This window comes from Mustela nivalis (assembly GCF_964662115.1).
Source record: "Mustela nivalis genome assembly, chromosome: 8".
Classification (NCBI taxonomy): Eukaryota; Metazoa; Chordata; class Mammalia; order Carnivora; family Mustelidae; genus Mustela; species Mustela nivalis.
Window position 1 is genome coordinate 101,189,991 of NC_139027.1, and position 26,408 is coordinate 101,216,398.

Consider the following 26,408-nt stretch of genomic DNA (forward strand, 5'->3'; position numbering starts at 1 on the left):
GGGGTGGGGGGGATGGGCTAGTGTGAGGCATGGTGGGGGTCTACCTCCTTTCTAAAGGTATGCCACTCACTTCTTCCATGTTGCCAAATAGCCTTACTTCTTAAGGGATGTCCAAATCCACATTTTTAGGCAAAACATTTTTATTTTTTCCCCCAGTAATTCTTTAGGTATGCCTAAGGGCATACTTAGGTATGCCTAAATGCCTATCACAGGCTAAATGAGGCTCCCAGTAATCAGTTTGCAAGTCTGGATTCTAGGAGGTTATAGCAGCTTTGGGGGTGGAGGGGTCACCCTCCTGAAACCTACTGTTCCTCACTAATGCAATTTTGAACCCCCTTTTGGGAGAATGGGGGGGAGCAGTGAGACTGAGACTGAATGGAAAGGATGTGGAGCCATCCAATATGTTCTATACAATGAATCCTCCAAGTTACCCTGTCTGTAAATCCAAAATGTGATCTACAAAAAGATGAGACAAATATACAGGTATCTGAGGCAGGTTAGCATGTTTAGCCTTCCTGCATTCAGTCAGGACTCAGAACGTATGCTGCCCCCGCTCTCAGTAACTAGCGGGTTTCCTGCTGGGTCCCAGCCTGGAGAGGCTAGTCTTGAATGACACAGTCCCTCTTCCGATTGCACGAGCAGCTGCACTTCCTTGCTCGGCCATGGAGGGGCAGCATGGCCTCGGTGTAGGCCCTTGGCTCCACAGACCAGCAATGGGCTGCTGTGGTAGCCCTAATGGAGCACTTAGATCTGGAGTCCGGGGAATCTCTCACTCTGGACTGAACAGCTCAACTTCACATGTGGTTCTGAGAAGACTCTAAGAGGTGCTGATATCTCCAGTTGAAAGGTTCTGGTTGTGAGGGATGCAGGTGAGACCCGGGACAGGGAGTCCCTGAAGGTGACCTAACACAGAGCTCACATTCCTTGGTGGTCCATCAAGACTTGCCAGGAGCTGAGAGCCCAGGACTACTGTGTCTGTTCCAGCTTGGGGTCCCTAATGGGCATGAGACATAGAGTCCACACCCTGAGCTCATCTCCAGTTCCTCTCTCTCTCCTTCAAACCCTGAGGTCTGCTTCTTCTCCCATGTTTCCTTACCTCCCCTCCTCTCTTATCCCTAATTCACCTGGGCTCTGGTAACATCTTGCTGGATACCCCGAATCACCAGCTGGGGGAGGGAGAGGGTCTTCCTGCCTCTGGACACCTCTATCTACAAGAGCATAGTTGTCAAGAGCCTTCTTAGCTCCCTCCTGAGCGCTGGTAACACTGATGTCCCAGCCTCGCCTTCCCCAGAGGCAGATTCCAGTCCTGGGTTCTCCTCCCTTGGTCCCAGAGCTCAGACTCTTCTCAGCACAAATATCTTTCCTTGAAATGTGTTGTCTTGAAATGTGAAAAATGCCTCCAAGGGCTGCTCCCACCCTGTCCCTGCACAAGCCCTTCCCTAACCATCCCCGCCCCCCATCCAGCTCTCCCTCCCTTTTCTTCTCTCTCTACTTTTCAACTTCCCAGAACTTCATCCAGCCCCGTGTGCCTCACCCTGGAGACTGGCTATGTGTCCTATGGCCCATAGATGTCAAGGAACCACGCTCTATCTCGTCCCATTTCCTCCCCAAGGGGGTGTGCTCACAGGTGCTACGGATTTCCTCTATGGAGCAGAATACCTCCAGACAAGACTACATACATGTCTAGAGCAGGGTCATAAATTGGCTATAAAAAAAAAAAGTTGTGTGGGAAAGAGAGGAGTTTGTTTTGCATAATGAATAGAACACCAAGTGGTGGTATTTCCAAGATCACAAATGATCCCAGTTATGGGTGCCTCAGCACCTCCTCTGCTGCCCTATAAGGTGACCCTGCGCTCAGGTGACATTGCTTGGGACAAAAGGCTCCCACATGTGCCCACTATCCATCTCAGAGGCCACCTCATTGTTCTCCTTCTCCTTCCACCCAATAAAGGAACCTCCTCCTGAGGCTCCTCCAGGACTCCTGAGGCCCGATTCTCTCCCATCCATCTATCCATCCATCCATCCATCCATCCATTTTTAAAGTGCAAAAACCAAGCAGATTTCCAGGATGTAGAAGAAACTGTTTAAGTGAGTGATCTCTGAGTGAGGTTTGTAGACCAAGAGCCCCAGCATCATCTGGACACTTCACAACAATGCAGCTTGGGTCCTCTGCTGTCCTCCAATGACTCAGACAATCGGGGGTTGGGTGAAGGGGAGGGAAAGGGAAGGATGACCAAGTCTGAGAACGACATGAGGAACATGAGTCCCAGATGGGAGGCGTGTCTGGGAGAGAGGCTTTCGGAAAACAGGATTCTGAATTAAAAATAAAATAAAGTGGAAAGCTTCCAGATAAAGGAAACTACATTTCAAAACAGACGGAGATGAAAGAGGCGAGAGAATGAAAGTGTTCTAAATACTCTGAATATTTTCTGATGAAAGGGCTGTCATTTGGTCTTCAACCTGGCATTCCTGGGCTGAGTGAGAACAGAGTCCCTTTCCTGTTCTCTGTGGTCAGTTCTTTGATCATCTTCCTTCTTGGGCCTCTGCTTAGAGCATTTCTGCACGTGTACAGAGGGGCAGGGTGGTGGAGGTGTGTGGCTGAAGACCTCCTGCTCTGTGAGGACCCCACGAGGGAGGTCACAGATGCAGAAGGAAACAAAGGAGGGGAAGATGAAGAACACAAAGGGAGAAAGCAGGATTTAAAAGAGGAAAAGAGAACAGGGAAGTAGGACACAAAGAGCATCACGAATTGCTGAATGGAGCAGGGAGAGCTGGCCATAGGGGTGAAAGTCCAACTATGGGTTGGTACCCTGACATTCTAAAGGGACCAATGGAGCTTTTGTGCTAATTTTGATGGTCACTCAGAAGGATGCTGATGGCTGGTGCTCCTGCCCAGGTGGCATGGAGGGCTCCCCAGGTCCTCAGTGAAGGGGACTGGGGCAGTATAGTTGCATCACCTGCCCAGACATGCTGAGAATATAAGGCACGTACCTCACAAATCTTTTCCAAGGAGGGGACAAAGAAGTCGTCACACACAATGGCCAGTGCGTAGAACATGTACATGGCCTGGAAGAGAAGAAAGAAGGTGTTGAAGTCAGAGCCAAGGCAGAGCCATAGGGTGAGGGCCTGTCTACCCTCTGCTTCAATAACACCCTCCAACATCATGGATGCAACATGGTAAAGTACAAAGACTGCATTGCCTGGGAGGCCCTCTGCGATCTCACCCATCATCTCTGACCTCAACATCTACCACTCTCTCCTTGTCCACCAAACAGACTATAGATGCCTGCCTCAGGGACTTTGCACCTACTGTTCCCTCTGCTCAAATCATGCTTCCTTCAGATGACCTTGGCTTACTCCATCAGGTCCTTTGAGTCCCTGGTTCAATGTCAACTTAAGCAAGGGTCCTTGGTCTTTCCTCCCTCCCATTTCTCTCTACTCACCTTATCCAGACTTGTTTTCCTTGACATATTAATTTGTACGTTCTCCATCTTCCTCACTAGAAGTCCAAGAGGAGGTGAACTTCATCTTTCTTATTTATCCCCAGCTCTGGGCACAGTGCATATTAGGTGCTCAATAAATATGTACGCAATGAAGGAATAAATTAACAAACACTTCAACTGAGGCTGTTCACTGTGCTGTTCCCTGCAGGACAGACTCTACAATCTTTCTTCTTGTCAGCTCTGACTAGGAAAAACCCTGAAGTCTACAGTTTGGCCATAACTTACCTCTCTACCTGTTTAACTCAGGTTTCTTCTCTAATTAGTAAAATCTTATTTGGATTCCATTGTTGGTTGACCAGCTAGCATCTGTCTTCCACTCCATCCTAGTGGGACCCCAGTTTCATCCCAATATCCACCACATCCCCTGGGAAGGTGATCCCACCCTTTCCTCCAGGAGTAGATACTGACTGGGCAATAGAGTATAGTGTTTCCCACTGATGGCTGGTGGTTCAAGGGTGGACACATGATCTGGACTGGTCCAATGACATGGCAGGAAATGTCTTAGAGTTCTTGCCAGTGGGTGCCATTTCCCAACCTCTGGCACTGGTTACAGACAAGGAAGCTATGAGTCCTGACTGCTCCTAGCAGCCATGTTGAGGGAAATGGGATATAAGATGAAGCTGACTCTGAGTAACTTAATGGCATCACCAAGCCATTGAGCATATCAGGCTGGAGTATGCCTGCCTCTGGATTTCATAACAGGGCATTCAGCAGACCAGTCTGATTTGGAGTTTTCCTGTTACTTGACACCAAAAACATCAAATGGGTATAGCGTCTCATCCTTTAAGTTCAGCATCCTCTGCAGTGACATCGCTTTCATGTTTTCATCTCTCAACATCTTTTCCTTTTGAGAACTGCTCCACAAGACAGATCTTAGTCACACACTCTCAGCCTCTCTCTGCACAGGGTGCAGGCACAAGACCCAGGCTAGCCGCCAGGACATCCCATTCTGTGTCATACAGTGGTGGTGGGCAAAGGTCTGCAAGGGGCCAAGGAGAGATTGACAGAGAAACTGGGAGAGAGGGGCTCTCTCCTTATGAGATATAAATACCACTCAAGTCTGGAGCTGCTGGAGGCAGTTGGTGTGTAGAGAGAGCTTGTCCAAGAATGCAGTTCATGTAGTAAGAAGACCATCAAAGAGATGGGACAGACAGACATATCCACACACAGATACACACATACAGACATACACATTCAAAAAGACAGACAGACACACACACACACACACAGGTGCTCAACGACACCTCATGAACTCTGGACCCAGCTCAGGCTGAAACCAAAGTCAACCTTCCAATTTCATGAGCTGATAATAGGCCTTTTACACTTAAGATGAGTTGAATGGAGTTTCTGTCACTCACAGGTGTCCTTCATGAAGCCTTCTGTAGCAACCAAGCATGAAATTATCTTTCTGGCCTCTGACTCTTGGTTGTTGCACTAATGTAGCCATCCCTCCCCTACTCTATGAACCCGTTTTCCTTTTCACACCTATGTGCTTGGGCTCTCTGACCAGACTGTAAGATTCTAAAATGCATCTTACCACCTGATTCTACAAAAATATCAGACGAGTGCACAAAAACATATGCAGTGGGGATATTCTTTCCAAAATGCTGACTATAATAAATTATCAAAACCTAACAAAATATACAATAGGGGATTGGTAATCTAAACTGTGGTTCATCACTCAATGAAATCCTGCTAAAAGAGATTATTTTAGTCCATAGTTAATAACAAGAAAAGGCATTTACAATACATTGCTAATTGAAAAATATTATAAAACAGGTTGTACAATCTCTTTTTGGGTATTATCTATTGTATAAACACATAAGTACAGGGGGTAGGTGCAAGAGGGGGGTAGGAGCAGAGGAGTAGGAAACTAAATATCAGGTCCCAGGAGTTCAGCTAGATAGTTATCAAACCATTCTGAACACCTACAAACTCAACAGGAGATCAAAGAGAAGAAGAGCAGCAATTCTAGGAACAGAAAAGCAACCACTTTCCAGAAAATAGGACATGCGGAGAAGTGAATCTGAGGCAATATTCGGGAAGAGAGACTGCAGAGGGAAGGGCTGGCTCCTGGCAAGTGGTAAGGCAGGGGAGCATAAAATTGGAACTTTTAGAAGTCTGCTCCACTGACAGACATCACCCCAGAGACTAAGCAGGGGGTGGAGCTCTTGTGGGGACAGTGTGTCTCAGGACCCATGGGTCACAGAAAGACCAGGGATGTCTGAGTGTGGCAAAGCTCCCAGGTATCAGAGCGGGGAAGCCGCTGGCAGAGACAGAGTGAAGAATTGGGCTCTCAACTCAGGGTTATTTATCTTCAACCATGATCTGGGGCATTGCTGGGCCACTACTCTTTGAGCAGGAACCCCACAAGAGGCAGATCCAGGGAGACTCTCCTTACTCCTCTGGAAGGAGTGCTGTGGGAGCATGTGGCAGGAATCTGCTGGGTTTGAAGACTCCAAATGGGACCATGCACCAGAGATAAAAAACGCTTGGTCACAGGCTGGTTGAGCTTGGCTTGTGGCCGGAGACCAGGGAGATGGGAGGGATTTACTACTTTTCTCTGAGGGTGCACTGAGGAGCGGGCCCCCCAAGCCCTCAGCTACTATGGGCCAGAGATTGGGAGGCCATCAACTTCATTCCCGTCCTCCAAAGCTCTACGGAAAGCATTTAGGGAACAAAAGCTCCAAGAGTGAACCCGAGCAGATCGCTTAGCCTGGCCCCTGGCAAGGGCAGTGCAATTCTGCCTGGGGCAAAGACATTTGAGAATCACTGCAACAGGCCCTTCCCCCAGAAGATGAGTAAGAACATTCAGCAAAGTTTACCAATCAGTGAAAACTGCAGAACTCCAGAGGTAGGGGAAAGCAACACATAGAATTCATAGTTTTTCTCCATGATCATTAGTCTTTCAAAGTTAAATTTAGAAATTCTTTTTCTTATTCTATTTTTTTAAATTTTGATTTTTTATAAATTTCTTTTCAGTGTTCCAGAATTCATAATCAAGATTAGAGCAGAGATCAATGAGATAGAAACTAGAGATACAATAGAATGCATCATTGAAACTAGAAACTGGTTTTTTGAAAGAATCAATAAGATCGATAAACCACTGGCCAAACTAATTCAAAAGAAAAGAAAGAGGACCCAAATTAATAAAATTATGAATGAAAAGGGAGAGTTCATGACTAACACCAAGGAAATAGAAATAATCATCAGAAATTATTATCAACAATTATATGCCGATAAGTTAAGCAACCTAGATTAAATGGAAACCTATAAACTTCCAAAACTGAATCAGGAAGAAATTGACAACCTGAATAGACCAATATCTAGTAATGAGATTGAAGCAGTGATCAAAAACATCCCAAAAAACAATAGCCCAGGACCTGATGGATTCCCTAGGGAATTCTACCAAACATTCAAAGAAGAAATAATACCTATTTTCCTGAAGCTGTTTCAAAAAATTCAAGCAGAAGGAAAACTTCCAGACTCTTTTTATGAGGCCAGCATTACCCTGATCCTAAAACCAGGAAAAGAACCCACCAAAAAGGAGAATTTCAGACCAATATCCTTGATGAATATGGATGCTAAGATTCTTAACAAGATCCTAGCTAATAAGATCCAACGGTACATTAGAAAGATTATCCACCATGGCAAGGGGGGATTTATCCATGGAATGCAGGGGTGGTTCAGCATTAACAAATCAATCAATGTGATAGAACAAATCAATAAGGGAAGTGAGAAGAACCACATGGTCCTCTCATTTGGTGCAGAAAAAGCATTTGACAAGATACAGCATCTGTTCCTGATTAAAATGATTCAAAGTATAGGGACAGAAGGAACATTCCTCAACTTCATAAAATCCATCTATGAAAAACCCACAGCAAATATCATCCTCAATGGGAAAAAGCTCACAGCCTTCCTGTTGAGATCATGAACACTACAATGATGCCCACTCTTACCACTCTTGTTCAACATAGTACTAGTCCTAGCAACAGCAATCAGACAACAAAGAGAAATAAAAGGTATTCGAATTGGCAATGAAGAAGTCAAATCCTCTCTCTTCACAGATGACATGATTCTTTATATGGCAAACCCAAAAGACTCCACTGCCAAACTACTAGAACTCATACAGCAATTCAGTAATGTGTCAGGATACAAATTCAATGTACAGAAATAAGTTGCTTTCTTATACATTAACAATGAAAATACAGAAAGGGAAATTAGAGAATCAATTCCATTTACTATAGCACCAAGAACCATAAGATACCTGGGAATAAACCTAACCAAAGAGGTAAAGGATCTGTACTTGAGGTACTACAGAACACTAATGAAATAAACTGAAGAAGACACAAAAAGATGGAAGACCATTCCATGCTCATGGATCAGAAGAATAAACATTGTTAAAATGTCTATACTGCCTAGAGCAATCTATACTTTCAATGCCATTCTGATCAAAATTCAACTGGCATTTTCCAAAGAGCTGGAACAAACAATCCTAAAATTTGTATGGAACCAGAAGAGACCCTGAATTGCTAAGGAAATGTTGAAAAAGAAAAACAAAACTGGAGGCATCATGTTGCCTGATTTCAAGCTTTACTACAAAGCTATGATCACCAAGAGAGCATGGTACTGGCATAAAAACAGACACATAGACCGGTGCAACAAAGTAGAGAGCCCAGATATGGACCCTCAACTTTATGGTCAACTAATCTTCGACAAAGCAGGAAAAAAGATACAGTGGAGGAAAGATTTCAATAAATGATGCTGGGAAAACTGGACAGCTATGTATAGAAGAATGAAATTCAACCATTCTCTTACACCATACACAAAGATAAACTCAAAATGGATAAAAGACCTCAAAGTGAGGCAGGAATCCATCAGAATCCTAGAGGAGAACATAGGCAGTAGTCTCTTTGACATTGGCCAAAATAACTTCTTTCAAGATATGCCTCCAAAGGCAAAGGAAACAAAAGTAAAAACGAATTTTTCTTATTCTGTTTTTTAAAATTTTCCCTCTTTCCTATTTTAACTATTTTACCTTATAAATACCTTTTAAAAAATCTTTAATTTTCATTGCTCTAGTCATATTTTATCCCTTCATTGTATTTAACCTTATTTTTTGTAACATACAGGTTTTTATTTTCTTTAAAATTTTGGGATACAATTTCTTCTAATAGATCAAAATATACCCTAAATCTAGCACATGGCTTTCTTCTAGTCTCCAGCCTGATCACATTCTTTCCTCTTTTTTTTCTTTTTTCAATCAACTTCTTATCAATTCCTCTTTCAGAATCTTTTCTCTTTTAAAGGTTTATTTATATATTTTTATTAATTATTTGTATTGACATATAATGTATTATTTGCCCCAGGGGTACAGGTCTGTGAATCATCAGGTTTATACACTTCACAGCACTCACCAACCATATCACATACCCTCCCCAATGTTACAGTCTTTTTAAATTTACATCTTCACAGTCATATTCCATTCCTTCATTGTTTTTACCCTTATTTTTGTATATATATAAATTTTAAAAAGATTTTATTTGTTTATTTGTCAGAGAGAGTGAGCACAGGCAGACAGAGTGGCAGGCAGAGGCAGAGGGAGAAGCAGGCTTCCTGCTGAGCAAGAAGCCCAATGCGGGACTCGATCCCAGGACGCTGGGATCATGAACTGAGCCAATCTTTCTTTCTTTAAAATTTTTGGGAAGCAGTTTCTTCTAACGGACCAAAAAACACCCAAAATCAAGTGTGTGGCTCTCTCTATATAACATATATTATATATATATTATATATATAATATTTTTCTATTTTCCCCTTTCTTCTCCCCCTGGTTTCATGGCCTTTCTAATTTGGTTAGTATATATTTTTCTGGGGTTGTTGCTACCCTTTTAGTATTTTGTTCTCATTCATCTATTCTTTTTTTTTTAAAAAAAAATTTTTTTAAATTTTAAATTTTTAATTTTTTATAAACATATAATATATTTTTATCCCCAGGGGTACAGGTCTGTGAATCACCAGGATTACACACTTCACAGCACTCACCATAGCACATACCCTCCCCAATGTCCATAACCCCACCCCCCTTCTCCCAACCCCCCTCCCCCCAGCAACCTTCAGTTTATTTTGTGAGATTAAGAGTCACTTATGGTTTGTCTCCCTCCCAATCCCATCTTGTTTCATTGATTCTTCTCCTACCCCCTTAACCCCCCATCATTCATCTATTCTTATCTGCATGAAATGACAAGGTGGAAAAACTCACCACAAAAAAAAACAACAACAACAACAACAAAAAACAAAAAAAAAGAGGCAGTACCAAGGGCTAGGGACCTAAAGATATCTTTGGGACACAGCAAAGGTGGTCCTGAGAGGAAAGTATATAGCAATACAAGCCTTTCTCAAGAAACAAGAAAGGTCTCAAGTACACAGCATAACCTTACACATGAAGGAGCTGGAGAAAGAACAGCAAAGAAAGTATAAACCCAGCAAGAGGAGAGAAATAATAAAGATCAGAGCAGATATCAATGAAGTGGAAACCAAAAAACAGTAGAACAAATCAACAGAACTGGTTCTGTGAAAGAATTAATAAGATTGATAATCCCCTGGCCACACTTACCAAAAAGAAAAGAGAAAGACCCAAATTAACAAAATCATGAATGAAAGATAAGAGATCACAACCAACACCAAAGAAGTACAAACAATTATAAGAACATATTACAAGCAACTATATGCCAGCAAATTTGACAATCTGGATGCATTCCTAGACACATATAAACTACCAAAACTGAATCAGAAAGAAATAGAAAACCTGAACAGACCCATAACCAGTATGGAGGTTGAAGCAGTCATCAAAAATCTCCTAACAAACAAGAGCCCAGGGCCAGATGGCTTCCCAGGGGAATTCCACCAAACATTTAAAGAAGAATTAATATCTATTCTCCTGAAAGTGTTCCAAAAAATAGAAAGGGAAGAAAAACTTCAAAACTCATTTTATGAGGTCTGTGTTACCTTGATCCAAAAACCACACAAAGACCCCAACAAAAAGGAGAATTACAGACCAATATCCTTGATGAACATGGATGCAAAAATTCTCACCAAAATATTAGCTAATAGGATCCAACACGACATTAAAAGGATTATTCATCACAACCAAGTGGGATTTATTCCTGGGCTGCGAGGTTGGTTCAATATCTGCAAATCAATCAACGTGATATAATACATTAATGAAAGGAAGAACAAGAACCATATAATACTCTTAATAGATGCTGAAAAAGCATTTGACAAAGGACAGCATCCTTTCTTGATCAAAACCCTTCAAAGTGTAGGGATAGAGGGTACATCCCTCAACATCATCAATGCCATCTATGAAAAACCCACAGCAAATACCATTCTCCATGGGGAAAAACTGAGAGCTTTTCCCCTAAGGTCAGGAACATGGCAGGGATGTCCACTATCACCACTGCCATTCAACATAGTACTAGAAGTCCTAGCCTCAGCAATCAGACAAAAAAAAGAAATAAACATCATCTGAATTGGCAAAGAAGAAGTCAATCTCTCACTCCTTGCAGATGATATGATATGTGGTAAACCCAAAAGACTCCACTCCCAAACTGCTAGAACTCACACAGAAATTCAGCAAAGTGTCAGGATATAAAATCAATGCACATAAATCAGTTGCATTTCTATACACCAACAGCAAGATGAAAGAGAAATTGAGGAATTGATCCCATTTACAATTGTACCCAAAAGTGTAAGATACCTAGGAGTAAGCCTAACCAAAGAGGCAAAGAATCTGTACTCAGAAAACTATAAAGTCTTCAGGAAAGAAATTGAGAAAGACAAAAAGAAATGGAAAACATTTCATGCTCATGGATTGAAAGAACAAATATTGTGAAAATGTCTATGCTACCTAAAGCAATCTACACATTTAATGCAATCCCCATCAAAATACCATAAATTTTTTTCAAGGAAATGGAACAAAAAATCCTAAAATTTATGGAACCAGAAAAGACTTCCAATAGCCAGAGGAATGTTGAAAAAAAAAATTTGGTGGCATCACAATTCCAGACTTCAAGCTCTATTACAAAGCTGTCATCATCAAGACAGTATGGTACTGGCACAAAAACAGACACATAGATCAATGGAACAGAATAGAGAACTCAGAAATGCACCCTCAAATTTATGGTCAACTAATCTTCGACAAAGCAGGAAAGAATGTCCAATGGAAAAAAGACAGTCTCTTCAACAAATGGTGTTGGGAAAATTGGACAGTCACATGCAGAAGAATAAAACTGGACTATTTCCCAACACTACACACACAAATAGACTCAAAATGGATGAAAGAGCTTAATGTGAAACAGGAATCCATCAAAATCCTTGAGGAGAACACAGGCAGCAACCTCTTTGACCTCAGCCACAGCAACTTCTTCCTAGAAACACTGCCAAAGGCAAGGGAAGCAAGGGCAAAAATGAACTATTGGGACTTCATCAAGATCAAAAGCTTTTGCACAGCAAAGGAAACAGTCAACAAAACCAAAAGACAACTGACAGAATGGGAGAAGATATTCACAAATGATGTATCAGATAAAGGGCTAGTATCCAAAATCTATAAAGAACTTATCAAACTCAACACCCAAAGAATAATCCAATCAAGAAATGGGCAGAAGACATGAACAGACATTTCTGCAAAGAAGACATCCAGATGGCCAACAGACACAGGAAAAGAGCTCAATATCACTTGGCATCAGGGTTGTACAAATCAAAACCACAGTAAAATACCACCTCACACCAGTCAAAATGGCTAAAACTAACAAGTCAGGAAACAACAAATGTTGGCAAGGATGAGGAGAAAGGGGAACTCTCCTATACTGTTGGTGGGAATGCAAGCTGGTGCAGCCACTCTGGAAAACAGTATGGAGGTTCCTCAAAAAGTTGAAAATAGAGCTACTGTACAACCCAGCAATTGCACTACTGGGTATTTACCCCAATGATACAAATGTAGTGATCCAAAGTGGCACTTGCACCTGAATGTTTATAGCAACAATGTCCAGAATAGCCAAACTATGGAAAAAACCTAGATGCCCATCAACAGATGAATGGATAAAGAAGGTGTGATACACACACACACACACACACACACACACACACACACACACACAGAGATATATGGAATACTATGCAGCCATCAAAACCCCCAAGAAATCTTGTCATTTGTAATGATGTGGATGGAACTAGAGGGTGTTATGGTGAGTGAAATAAGTCAATCAGAGAAAGATAATTATCATATGATCTCTCTGGTATGAGGAATTTGAGAGGCAGGCAGAAGGTTGTGGGGGGTAGGGAGGGAAAAAGATGAAACAAGATGAGATCGGGAGGGAGATAAACCGTAAGAAAAACCATGAAACCATAAACCATGAAACAAACTGAGGGTTCCTGAGGGGTGGTGGGGGAGGGACAGGGTGGCTGGGTGATGGACATTGGGGAGGGTATGTGCTATGGTGAGTGCTGTGAAATGTGTAAGCCTGATGATTCACAGATCTGTACCTCTGGGGTAAATAATATATTATATGTAAATAAAAATCACATAAATACACACATACTCACTTAAGTATATTTGCATATAAGAGTTTGTAAGGCCATAAATCAAAATAGCTTCTCTTCCTGTTGACATGACTCTGTTTTTATGATTCCTATCTATATTTTCTGTTTGTCCACCTTGAGTTTGTATTTCTTATGTGAATTTTGTAGATGGTGGAGACTTTAGGGCAAGGATTCCATCTTATATGTTTTTAATCTCCAAGGACCCTGTGATGTCTGGCATGCAGAGAAGCCTTAAAAATAACTTTCATTGATTGGTCTATTCATAACCTACACAAAATTATTTGTGGATTTCTGGGGGAAGAAAATGTCAATTTAAAAAAAATTAATGCTATATTTACAGCTTGTGGATGAGTGAGAAAATATACTCCCAAGTTGTAATGGACTCAGCCCCACCCTTTTACTGTATGACTTGGCTGATCCAAAGATATGTGGACTTTATCATTATCTTGAAAGGACAGCCAGATGCAGTAACTGGAATACAGAATTGCACATTTTTTAATTAAGCAAGATCTAAATAAGCTGTCTAAAGCTGCCACACTCAACTCACTGAAATAGCCAAGTCTATAAATCATCTCTTTAAGAATATATTGCAATATGTTGTGAAGCAAGAAGCTCCATCTAACATATTGCAAATCAACACTTGGATTGATGAGTTGAGACATGAAGAGGTCTCCCAGGTTCTCTGTGTTTTCAAGGGTGTTGACTATCACATTAACTTCCCTGAACAGGGGAGTGTGAGATGGGGATGCCCATCCTGGATCAGATGCCTCTCTAGCCACCAGGTGATGGGGCTCCTTCCCAGCCATAGAGCACTTACTGTCCTACCACTCTGCTTACAAGAAACTGTTCCAATTCCTGCTGCGTTACCCATTGGAAATCAGGTTCCCACTGGAAAAACAAATAAAACAGAACAAAGTATTGATGGGGGAAGGTGCTGTGCAGGTAGAGGAGTAGGAAGGAAAAGAAAATCAGTACCTTCTGCTCGATTTTGCTATGCACCTAAAAATGCTCTTAAAAAGGTTCTACTACTAGTACTAAGAAATTAAAAAAAAAACAGAACAAAGGAACAAAACAAATATACAAAGTCAGTCTTGAAGATACAACCTCGAAGAACCTACAATTTTGAAGAAAGTCTGATGATATAGATAGTACCATCGATACCACTGGCCTGAATATTTTAGAGTGAGGCACTTTTCTATCAAGTTGGCCATTCCTCTATTTCCAAAGGATATAATGATTGGGGATAATGACTAATAACAATACTGTTAACATTTGCTACTATTTGTTGGGTCCGGAATGGAGGTACATTCCAGATACTTTATGAGGACCGTCCATGTCATTTCTTTAACCCCTGGGGGAGGCAGGAGTTACTGGCCCCATTTCCCAGATGTCTCTGAGAGTACGGTACCTTGTCCAAGGACACATGGATGGCAAATGGCAGGCCTTGGATGTGACCCCAAGACTCTCTGAGTCTTCCCACCGAGGCCAGCTGCCTCCCCCAACAGAGGCCATTCGTAACTGCCATCCAATCAACAACTTCTATTTTCAGTTGTCCTACAAATAAGCTGATCTCTCCAACTACACAAAGGGAGGGATGGTTTTGGAATACCAGTCATCCACATCTGGGAGCTGCTGGTTGGAGTCACTGATGTTCTTTCTTATCTTTTTTTTTTTTTTTTTTTTACAAGCTTAATTTTGATTACCTACTCATATACAAATACGCCACTTACATAAATGTATCAATGTGATCAGCACAAGCAGGAGTAAACCTTAGTCACCTCTTTATTTGTAGCAGCTTCCTGTTTTCCCCTATAAATAAATGGACTATCAACACTGCTGCAATGAACTTCTTTAAACATACATCGTTTTGCACTTTTAGGATAAACTCCCAGATGCTGGAACTGCTGGGTGATGTTCTTTTTTAATATTATTATTTTTACAAGGTGCCCTAAAAAATACAAGACAGACTTAAACTCTCAAAAATGTTTGAGGTGAGCCAATGCCCCAGGGTGGCAGATGTGTGGCTGTGCCCCCTGGAATTCGAGCCTGTGGGCTGGCTGTAACAACCAGAACAACCACACGTGGGTTGCTTTCCGGAAATCATGAGCGGGGTTTGTGTGCAGAATGAGAGGAGAGGAAGGGTCCATTTCAGGTTCAACTCCAAGCTCAGGATCACAGGGCTCCTCACTTCCTGGTAACTCATCAAGGCCCTTGCTGTGGGCATTGCACTTTGGCACTGACTACCTGCTACCTGGACTGTGAACCCTGTTTCAGGGTCAGGTACCTGCCTTCTCTCCTCTTGAAGAGGCCAGCAGCTGTGCTCTTCCCACATTCATACCCCATCTCAGGGCAGGCTTGCACAGAGTTGAAGGTCCTGTTTATATGAAATGAATGCGTCCAAGCAGGGCCGTGCCCACAGAATACGGTGCCACCTTTGGAAGCCATCAAGGGAAATGCCTGTATAGCACTGCCTAGCACAGCAGCTGTAGAAGGAGAGGCAGCCTGGAGCCTTGGAGGAACCCCAGGATGGGATCAAGGACCTCACATCAAATCCCACTCTCCTTGCCTCACTTAGCCTTCAACATGAGACCAATCACACCATGTTCTCGAGTTAGCGTTCAAGGCTACTGTGGGGAGTATGTGGAAGCAGAAGAGCAAAGGGGACTGGGTGTGGCCAGACACCTCCCACAGCAACAATAATGCTGTGAGAATGTGCCCCAGGTAGGCTGCTGGAGGACACGAGACACATGGAGCACAGCCAAATTGCCTTCGTCCCAGCTGAGGCTGTCAGAGATCGGTTGACAAGCAGCTAACCTCCAGATATGGGTCACCTGATCCCCAAAGTTCAGCTGAACCCCAAAGACCCACAAGCTAAATAAATATTTACTGTTGTATGTCACTGAGGTTTTGGGCTCATTTGCTATATGGCATTATTATGGCATCAGGCAACAGATACAGAGATGATGATACAGCCAGAATGAGAACAATAATGACATGTAACGTCCAAGTTCTGACTGACCATATACTCAGATTTTCTAGTCTCCCTAGAACTAGCCACGATCATAGGATGCAGTTTGGGCCAATGAGAATAAGGGACAGATGCGACTAAAGTGACCTTTTTTTCTAGCTTTGCACTTGAACGTAATGTCTGGAGTGGCAGCAGCCGTCACATGACCATGAGACAACAAGCAAGAGATACACACCAAAGTGCAAGGGATGGCGGAGCCCTAAGGAGGCCATTCACTAGCTTCTCAAATGCCAGAAACCATCTTCCTCTGTACTTTCTAGGTGAGAAAATGAAAAATGAACCCCCATTTGCTTCAGTGGCCGTTAGTGAGGTTTCCACACCTGTAGTCGTGTGCCTCCCTATCTGATTTTTTAAAGATTTTATTTATTTATTTGTTTATTTGAGAGAGAGCACAAGCAGTGGGGGTGGGAGGTGGTGTGGGGAGCAGAGGGAGAGGGACAAGTGGACTCCACGCTGAGAGCCCAACCCGACCTGGGACTTGAACTCACGACCCTGAGTTCAGGACCTGAGCCAAAATCAAGAGGTGGACGCATAACCTCCTGAGACTGCCGGGTGCCCCTCCCTATCTGATTCTGGACCTACACAGTTCATTCTGCTAGACAAGGCTAGTGAAGGGAGGCCAGAGAAGGCTTCACAGAGGATGGGGCCACTGAACTGGGATTTTGGAAGATAAATACCATCTCATCAGGTGGTTTCACAGGTTGATTGGGACTCATAAAACTAGAGAAACTTTGGCCATAGTGGTTAAACTGGAAAGCACCTAAAGTAACAGGAAATTATCGTGGCCTGGGGCTTAATGGAGGTGAACAGGCTCTAGCTGAAATGTCAATATACATAAGAGCTTCTGAATTGTGAGGGCAAATGTCTCTGAACAGTGCAACATTAACCCCGCTGTTTTATGTGGCATCTACAGTCAGCGGTTTTCACAGACAATTTCCTTTTACTACATCATCTGCACTCATGTCACTCTGTCTTTAATTTCAACAAAGGTGGTGCTGGACAAGCAATTCCTAGGGAAGATCTATAGAACTCTGGCCTTGGTGGAAATTGTTCTAAATCTCCCAGGGAATATGGTCTGAATACTAAACAAAAAAAAAAGATTTCTTCTCCCCTTCTTCTTTTTTTTTTTTTCCATAGTTTCAAGTGATAATATAAGATTAAACTTGGGGGGGATGGTATTTCTTTTAAAATAATTTCCCCCCATTACAGGCTTGGTCTCTAATGGCCCCACAATGCCATGGTGGGACTGGTATACACAATCACTTTCGGGTTCTGCTACCATAACAGACAACAGTCTCCTGGAAACACTCACCCTGTCTAGGGACTAGAGAAAGAAACTCTCAGCTTCGCAGTCAGACTAGGGTTCTGCAGGATTTGGGATTTGGGGGAGGGGAGTTGCAGGGAAGAGGAATGTAGCAGATAGCTATGTGGGCCCCTGGTCCTACCATATTCTTCAGGCTTTATTAATTTAGAGTGTCTTTTGAAGGCCATAATTCTGGTTTGATTTACTTGAAGACCTTTCTTTTAACTTTACACAAAGCAATCCAGAAGTGCTAGGGCATAACTGCCCCCTGGGAGCCCCCCCAACATGACCAATGGGAGTTGGTGTATCAGTATCCCAGGTCCCTTGCCCTCTGGGTGGAGTAACCATCACTATCTCGCTGGGTTTCCCAGATGCCTAAGCTTCAGGTGCCCATGCTGTTGCAAGCTCGACCACCCAATCTTTAATTATCAGTCCCCCTCCCCCTTCTCTGTTCCACTTCCTACTGCACTACTGATATTTCTCTCCACTCCCAGAGAGCCACTTGCATTCCAGCCCTTGTTTCAGTGTCTGCTTCTGGGAGAGCCCAAATTAAAACAAGAAGGAAGGGAGTTAAAGAAGACCGTGGAGAGAATGAAATGCAGTTTGCAATCCACTCTTAGAAACACGAGTTTTCCGAAAATCCAGCGGGACTAGTGTAAGGGCATGTAATTCAAAGACATCCATCTCAGACAAACATATTGTCAGCTACACAACTAGATAAGGAGCCGGGCTGCCCCACCATGAAGTTCCCTTTTAGAAAGCCCTGGCTGACTTAGGTGACTGAACGTGTGAGTGACCCTGCTTCTCCCTTCCCGTGCCCTAATTACCACTCTTCTGTTTTTTTATTATTTTTTTAAAGATTTTATTTATTTATTTGACAGAGAGAGACTACAAGTAGGCAGAGAGAGAGAGAGGAGGAAGCAGGCTCCCCGCTGAGCAGAGAGCCCGATGTGGGACTCGATTCCAGGACCCTGAGATCATGACCTGAGCCGAAGGCAGCGGCTTAACCCACTGAGCCACCCAGGCGCCCCGCCACTCTTCTGTTTTAAATTCACCAATAAAGAGTAAGCCTATGAAACCCCAGACATCCCGACCTGGACCCCAGTGAAGACAGAGCCCCAGGTCTGCACTTCCTCGATCTGCCCCCCATTGTGTGGCTCTGCTGTACTGTGTGCCCTCCAGAACCTATAAGTAATAAACCTTAGTTTTATAGGGTTCCCTGATGTTTGTGGCTGAGGGAGGCCTTGCCTTCATAATAAGAGCCACAAAGGGCAATTCAGTCATAACACTGGCTTCTGTCAGGGAGATGTCTGTGAGGGCTCGCCACAGGTAGCAGGGGCCCAGAGATATGCCCCAGGAACCCCTAGAAGATAGCATTAGTATTTGTAGGTTGAGGCCAATACAAAACAGGGTCTCCATCCCTAAGTCCCATCTCCACAGTTGCTTCGTCAGCTGGCACCGTGAAGGTCTCTGAAACCACTGTCAACTGAAAGGGTTTCTCTTGAAGGAACTCAAATGCTAAAGGAAAAGAGTATGCTAATGTACTTGTTCCATTAGCATAACTCCTATAATTATGTTACTTGAAAGGGTTGATATGATGCCATATCAGGCTCAGAACTGATTAGTGTTCTTGGAGGTCACCACAGTGGAGTGACTACTTGGGGGCCTTGGGAATGATATTTGCCATCTCAGGAGAAATATTTTGGTGGGAGAAGAACAATTATTTCCCCTTGTGTTCTCTTCTCTCTCTGTCTCTCTCTTATCCCAGAAGCCTCTCCCCTGGTGCTGCTCTGAGATATTCGTTCCTAAGTCCCTGAGGAAGTCATTTCTTTCTTTTGGTTGTCAGGTTCTCACAAAAGTGCAGGGTGCTAACTGCCATTTCCCCTCCATATTCATTAAGGGAAAGTTCGGGGGCAGGTTTATGTAGCTGGGTTGATGCCATGTGGGTCTTACAGGAAGATCCCTGGTGCCAGGCACACATATTCTCTGTTGATCTGAACAATGGTACAGGATGGGGCACTGGATTTACCAGCCTCACAGGCAAGAATCAAACTCAGTAACTTGACTCAGGTCACACAGCTAGTAGGTGGTGAAGGCAGGACTTAAATGGAGGGCACCTGCCTCCTGAGTCCATGCTCCTAACCACCACTCCACACAGCATCTCAGGAAGAGATGCTTCTTTATGTAAGGCACGGTCCTTGATTTAAGGAATATCTACTCCTCTAACCTGTGCCAGGCCTCAAATTCCCTTCTGTGGAGACCTCCTATGAGACACAGGCTCTTAAGCAGGGGTCCCTGAACCCTCTACCCTACCAGGAAGGACTCAGAACTTAGGAGTTTGTTGATGTGGATGGGAACAAATTGGATCTCTGTTTTCACTAGCCTTTGAGTGGAATTCAGCATTTCCTTCCACTAAGAATATAGGCAATAAGCCACAGTAGTACTGGCCAGACCTGGGAATATGTCCCCAGGGAGAATCATAGTCCTTTCATATCACATGACCAGCACTGCTGGGACCACATGCTTATTTGTCACTACTTCAAAAATAGCTATGAAATATGACGTCAGTTCTTGTATTTGACATATTAACAAAGAATCATGTGGGTTTCTAGATGGCTGTGTGCTTTAAAGTGTACTGGGGTCATCTGGGAAATGCAGACAAAATGAGGGACCCACAGCTCTACTTCCAGAAGATCTAGTTAGCAGGTCTGGGTGGGGACCCATGGATCTGCATTTCTAATCAGCACCAGATAGTTCTGATATAGGTGGTCCAGGAGTTCCCTGGTCCATTTCTGCAGGCCCCCAGTGGGATCCCTTGAAAGAGAGTTAAGTTCACAATAGTGGGGAGACTTGGTGCCTCTGTCAGAGTCTGTGTAGGAAAGAGAAGGTCACTCAAAAGGGCTTACCCAGAGAGAATTCTTTTTAACTGCCGAGAGTTTGATGAAGGGCTAACTTACAGTGGTATAGGCAGGGCTAAGGGACAGAGAATGGACGGGACCGGACAGAGAAAGCAAAGCACTCAGCACCTAGCAACACAGGAAGCTGTTCCCTGGAAGTGGCCTGAAGGTGCAAGAGGAGGGAACAGGGTTCCCACAGTCTGGTGAGTGGGGATGTGCTGCTCCACAGGCGGGTTCTCACAAAGGGTGGAGGGAAGCAGCTGCTGCCAGAGCCTAGAAACCCAGGAGTGAGAAGGGAAGAAAGGCTCTGACCTCTCACTCTCGGCCCTTCCCAGAGGCATGGAAGCCTGGCAGAAAAGGTCCTTACCTTCTGGGGTCCAGAGTGGGGCAGAGAAGAGTTGACAAAGAAAGCGGGGGTGGAGACAGAGAAAAATTACGTAGGAAAACTGGGGAGAGATGTGAAAAAGAAAGGGGGACAACAGTGGGGGAGGGGGGACACAGGAGAAGGAGATGGAAAGGGACATAAACAGGTTCTTAACGCCAGCCACGATTCATAAAGACATTAGCCCTTCATGACTTCCTTCCCTTCACCGGGGATTTACGAACACTCACAATAAAAACAGATGCAGCAAGAGTGGTAAACACAAATAAGTGTAAAATATCAAAACAGACGAAAAATAAAAACTCAAGTAGGAAGCTGTGATCGAGAAGAAACACACATATAGCACCATGCACACTGCTCCCCACAGGGACCTCAGAAATGCTGGGGTGGGGAGCCCTGGGGGACAAGCACATTCTGGCTGGCTGGGTCTGCACCCCCACGGGGGCTCCCTGACACACCCATTTTTGGGGTCATGGGCTGAACTGCTTCCTGGGGTTTGTGGACCACTCCCATCTCTAAATAAGCATTTTCTTTTCTTTTCGTCACATAAGACAGAAGAGAGCAAACCCAGTTGGGGGTGGGGTGGTGGTGAGATGGGCCAAGTTCTCAGAGAAGGGCCAAGTTCTCTGAGAATGAATGGAGCATTCTCTTTCTCCATCTCTCTCCATCGATATTTAATACATATTATGTATATTTGATTTTTTAAAATTTAACTTGCTTATGGTGGAAAATATACACAATACAATGTTTACCACTTTAACCATTTTCCAGCATGCAGTTACAAAGCCATTACATGCATTCGCATTCAGATTCAGATCATTATACAAATATCACCACCACCCATTTTTAAGAACTTTTTCATCTGCCCAAACTGAAACTCTGTACCTGTTAAACACTAACTCCTCATTTCCCTCCTTCTCAGGCCCTGGCAACTAGCATTTAACCTTCTGTCTCCATGAATTTGACTCTTATAGGTACCTCATCTAAGTGGAATCATACGGTTTTTGTCCTTTTGTGACTGACCTAATTTTCTTACCATAATAATGTCCCCAAGGCTCCTCCACATTGTAGCATGTGTCAGAATTTCTTTCCTTAAAAGCTGAATTAATATTCCATTGTATGTATATATCACAATTTCTCCATCTGTTCATCTATGTATGGACATTTGGATTACTTCCACTTTCTGGCTATGATGAACATAGGTGTACAATGTTCAAGTCCCAGCTTTCAGTGTTTTTGGGTAAATAACCAGTAGTGGAATTCCTGGATCATGTGGTGATTCTGTGTTTAATTTTCTGAGGAAACTTTATGCTATTTTCCACAGTAGCTGCACCATAGTACGTTCTCACCAATAGTGCATGAAGAGGGTACCCATTTCTTCACATGCTTGCCAACACTTGCTGTTTTCTGGGTTTTGTTTTATTTTGTTTTTTGACAGTAGCCATCTGAATGCATACAAGGTAATGGGATCATGCCACAGTATGGGGTTTTGGGAATAACTTCATTTATGGCAAAAAAGTAAATAAAATCTCCCTGAAGCCCTGCTGCCAGGAGAGGAGACAAGCCTGAGTAGAAGAGGAAAAATATTTCCTTGCTCCCTTGCAGCCTTTTTCCTAAACACACATACAACTCCATAAAGTCCATTAATTCTTTCCAAAGGAAGATCCTTGTTTGCAGAATCAGGAATGATAATTTTCCTACATCTATATGGGCTTCCTTTTCAAAGTCTTACCCAAAGTCTTACACAAGAATAAGCGCAGAATCAGGGCTGAGAGGAAATAAGGACTATGAAGGAAGGGGCGGACTCAGTGAGTTATGGAGTTCAGGCACCTTGGTGTTGTCACCAGCTGCTGTCTGACACCATGGCCTCAATTGCCTGCAGGGGTCACAAGGTATAAGAATAAGAAAGTGGATGAGGCGGGGTCTGTGGCTTACTGGACAGTGGAGGCCCATCTCAGGTGGGCAGCCAGTGCTCTGTCCTAGCCAACATTGCATGAGAATATGTGTTCAGTGTGGCCAGAGCTACTGAGTTTTGAAGAGGGAAGCTGCAAATCTGGAATTCAGGTAAAACCTGATTCTGAGTAATGGAAACCAATGTAGCCACTTTGATTCACCCCTGACTCTATCCTTGGCTGATTCTGTTCCAGGCACACTGGCTTCCTGGCTATTGCATGAATAAAACTGGGCGGCGGTTGTACCTCAGGGCCCTTGCACTGGCTGGCTCATTCTCTTTCCAGGCATCCACATGACTCCCTCCTTCACTTCTTTCATTTTAACTGAAGTATCACCCTCTTCAAAACTACCCTCACCCTGCGACATGTCCTGCACCTCCCCTCCTCACTGTCCAAACCCTGCTCCACTATTTCTTTTTCTACCATATGGATTAGCTTCTAGCATAGTAAACAATTTACTTATTATGTTTATTTTATTGTCTGCCTCCTTCCTTAGAATATAAGCTCCATGAGGACAGAGGGCTCTTCCTGTCTCATCCTCTGACATACTCCAAGTACCTAGAACAGAGCCAGTACATAGTACATGCTTAGTAAGTACTGAGTGAATGAATGATTGAATTCAACAATTGTAAAGCACTGAGCCAAATGAAGCCTGTCAATAGTCAGCATGATGATCTCAGGTCAGGTCCAACAGCCCATTTCTTTGATCAGCAATATAAGGCCCTGGGCAGTTAAATAACTTTTCTGTAGTCACCCTACCTGGCTTGTTCTGAAACTTCTATCCCTAGACCATTGGGCCAGGGCTCTTCCCACGATAATAGGCAGCATCTTTCCACTTGCTTTCCAGTTTATTCCAGGAGATAGGTACTAACTACCTGGTGCTGAAAGCCTGAACCCATGTGTGAACTTCAAGAGCCCCAGACCCAGGTGTCCCACACCTCAGGCCTAGAGTCTATGCTGATGAAAACATCAACAACACCTGGATGGCACCCAGGACAGAGGCTTGGGACAGGTTTGTTCACTTCTGTATCCCCTGGCTTACATCAGTGCCTGACATGGTATCTAGAACATTTCTTGAATGAGTGCCTGAATGAATGAATGAATGAATGAGCTCTTTCTATGGGCCAGGGCCTAGGCTCCATGTGTAAAATGCATTAGTTCATTTCACTCTCCCAATAGCCCACATACAGAGGTTGGCTCTATAGAGTCTCCCCTTTACTGCAGGTAAAACTGGGATCTGGAGGGAATAAGAAACGTACTTTATCAGCAGAGTCAGCAATCCTCAAGTCTATTACTGTGTGATTTCAAAGCCCTCAATCTTCATCACATGATCTCCACTCCCAGTGGACTCTAGGAACTGAGAATGGAAAATTCGCTACCTGCCTGGCAGCCATTCCATCCATTCATTTAAACATGATATTTATTATGAAAGAGCAATCTGTGCTTAGGTAGTATCAACCAGTCCAAAGGAAAGGGCCCCTGGAACTTGGCTGTGTTTGCCAAAAAGAGACCCTCAGGTGAGAATCCATATACAATGGGAGTCTGATAAGGTAATGGAGGCACAGGACAAGGAAGGAGAAGAAATAAAGGAAAGGCGGATGCCAGGTGATACCTAGCCTCAACCTGATTCTGCACAGAACTCTGGAGTATAAGTTGCACCTCAGACTTTGTCTTGCCTTGAAACAACGGGCTGGGCTTTCATACTACGTATCAACCAATCATCAGTGGCTATTTGCCACTCCAGAGAATCCAAATGATGAGGGACTTGTCACTCAGTGAACCCTGGTGAAGTAGCTCCAGCAGCCCAGATCTTAGAAGGTCACAGGTGTGATCCATGAGAAGCACAGCATCCAAAAGCCACAAACTAGTACAGAGGACTCAGGTCAATTTGATGGAGCACCAACAGGTCTGCTAAATATGTAAGCAGAACATTTGGTATTAAAGTCAAACACAGAGCTATTCACAACATTTTACATGAGCTTAGAGGAAGGATGCTTAACCTACATTTTAGATAGTGAGGGGAAAGGTATGGCAAGACTCTTGGGAGGAGTATGTGCTTATATCATGTCTGAGAAGCCAAGCAAATAAGTGGCTAGGTAAGGAAAAAAGCAGCATGAATCAAAGTATGGTATCATAAATTAACATGGTTTGTGCTGAAAATGATGAATTATTCACTATTGCTGGAGTGTAGACTATGGGCAAGAAAGCAGACAGATGAGGCTGCAGAAATAGGCAAAGATCAGTTTGGGGAGGCTCTTATATTCCGGGCTGGTATTTGGGTGCATAATTGCAGACTGTCTGCCTTGAATATGAATTACTTGTTGGTTCCAGTAGGTTTAATGCTATAACGATGAAAATGGTTTTGATGGTGGTGATGATGGTTGTAGTGGTGATGATGATGATGGTGATAACAGTGATTATGATGCAAAGATGATGGGGACAATGATGATGATGGTCATACTAGTGATTGTGATGGTAATATTGGTAGTCAGGGTGGTGGTGATAGTGATAGTAATGACAAATGATGATGATGAGGGTGATGGTGATAGAGATAGTGATTTCATGATGTGATGATGATGGTAGGTGGTAGTGCTGATGGTGATGATGGTGATGATGATTATTGCTGATGGTGATTGTGGTGATGGTGGTGATGGTAATGATTGTGACAGTGATGATAATGATGATGGTGATAGTAGCGATGATAGGTGATGATGATGTAATGATAAAGACGATGATCATGGTGGTGATGGTAATGAAGACGAATAATGGTGATAGTAATGATTATTGTGATGATGACTGAATGATGGTTATGGTGATGATAATGATGATGGTGATGATAATAATGATGAAGATGAGGATGGTGATGGTAACCATGATTAAGTTAGTGATGATGATGATAATGACAGTGATGGTGGTGGTGGTGGTGATGATGGTGATGATGATGATGACAATGATGACGATAATGATATTGATGGTAATAAACATTTGACCATGTGGTGTCAATGATGAAAGTGGTGGTAATATAGTGACTGTGATATGATGATGACAGAGAATGATGAGGATGATGATGATGGTGATGGCGATCATTCTGATTCCTGACATTTATTGAATATTGAGCATGGGCCTAGAATTACTTTAAAGCTTAATCTCTCAACTACATCACAAGATAAAGACTATTGTCATCTCTACTTTTCAGATGAGAAAACTGAGTCAGAGAGAATATAAAACCGAGATTACAGAGCAGTCTGTGACTGAAATGGGACTCCAACCCCATTTGTATGAATCTAATCCAATTCCAGAACTCATGGCTCTAAGCCCAGTTGCTTTCAGTAGCAAAAGAAGAGGAATGGTCTCGAGGTTTAGAATGCCCACAGTCTTGAAGGGTTCTTGGAGTCTTTTTCTTCCCTTTCTTCCTATCCCACTTCTCAGTGACACTCATACCTCATTCTTCCCCATTAAACTCTAGTAACACACTCTGTGGGAGTTCTCAAAGTCTCACGCAGAGACTGGTTGACAACTGGCTTGTCTCCCAACAGTGGCTTCTTCCTCTTCAGGCTTGTTTGAGAAAATGAAGACAATGACTTCTCCTCTAGAAATATACTACAAATATTAAAGACTTTAACTTTTCTGGAGGAGTTTGGAATTTCAAATTTTCCCCAACTCTCTGCAAGATGGTAGAACTCTTCATTTCATGTTTGGTCCGATGAGAAACCTGCTTCTTGCCTCAAAGTTTTTATTAGTACCCT

At 43.3% G+C, this 26,408-nt stretch overlaps 1 protein-coding gene across 1 annotated transcript in view; it reads right to left on the bottom strand.

The window, feature by feature from the left end:
- Positions 1–26,408, bottom strand: part of SLC24A3 (solute carrier family 24 member 3) — a 486,207-nt gene that overhangs the window by 136,322 nt on the left and 323,477 nt on the right. Inside the window, exon 4 of the mRNA XM_082743162.1 lies at positions 2,992–3,066. Within this exon, the coding sequence (XP_082599288.1) occupies positions 2,992–3,066 (75 nt within the window). The remainder of the gene's footprint in view (positions 1–2,991; positions 3,067–26,408) is intronic.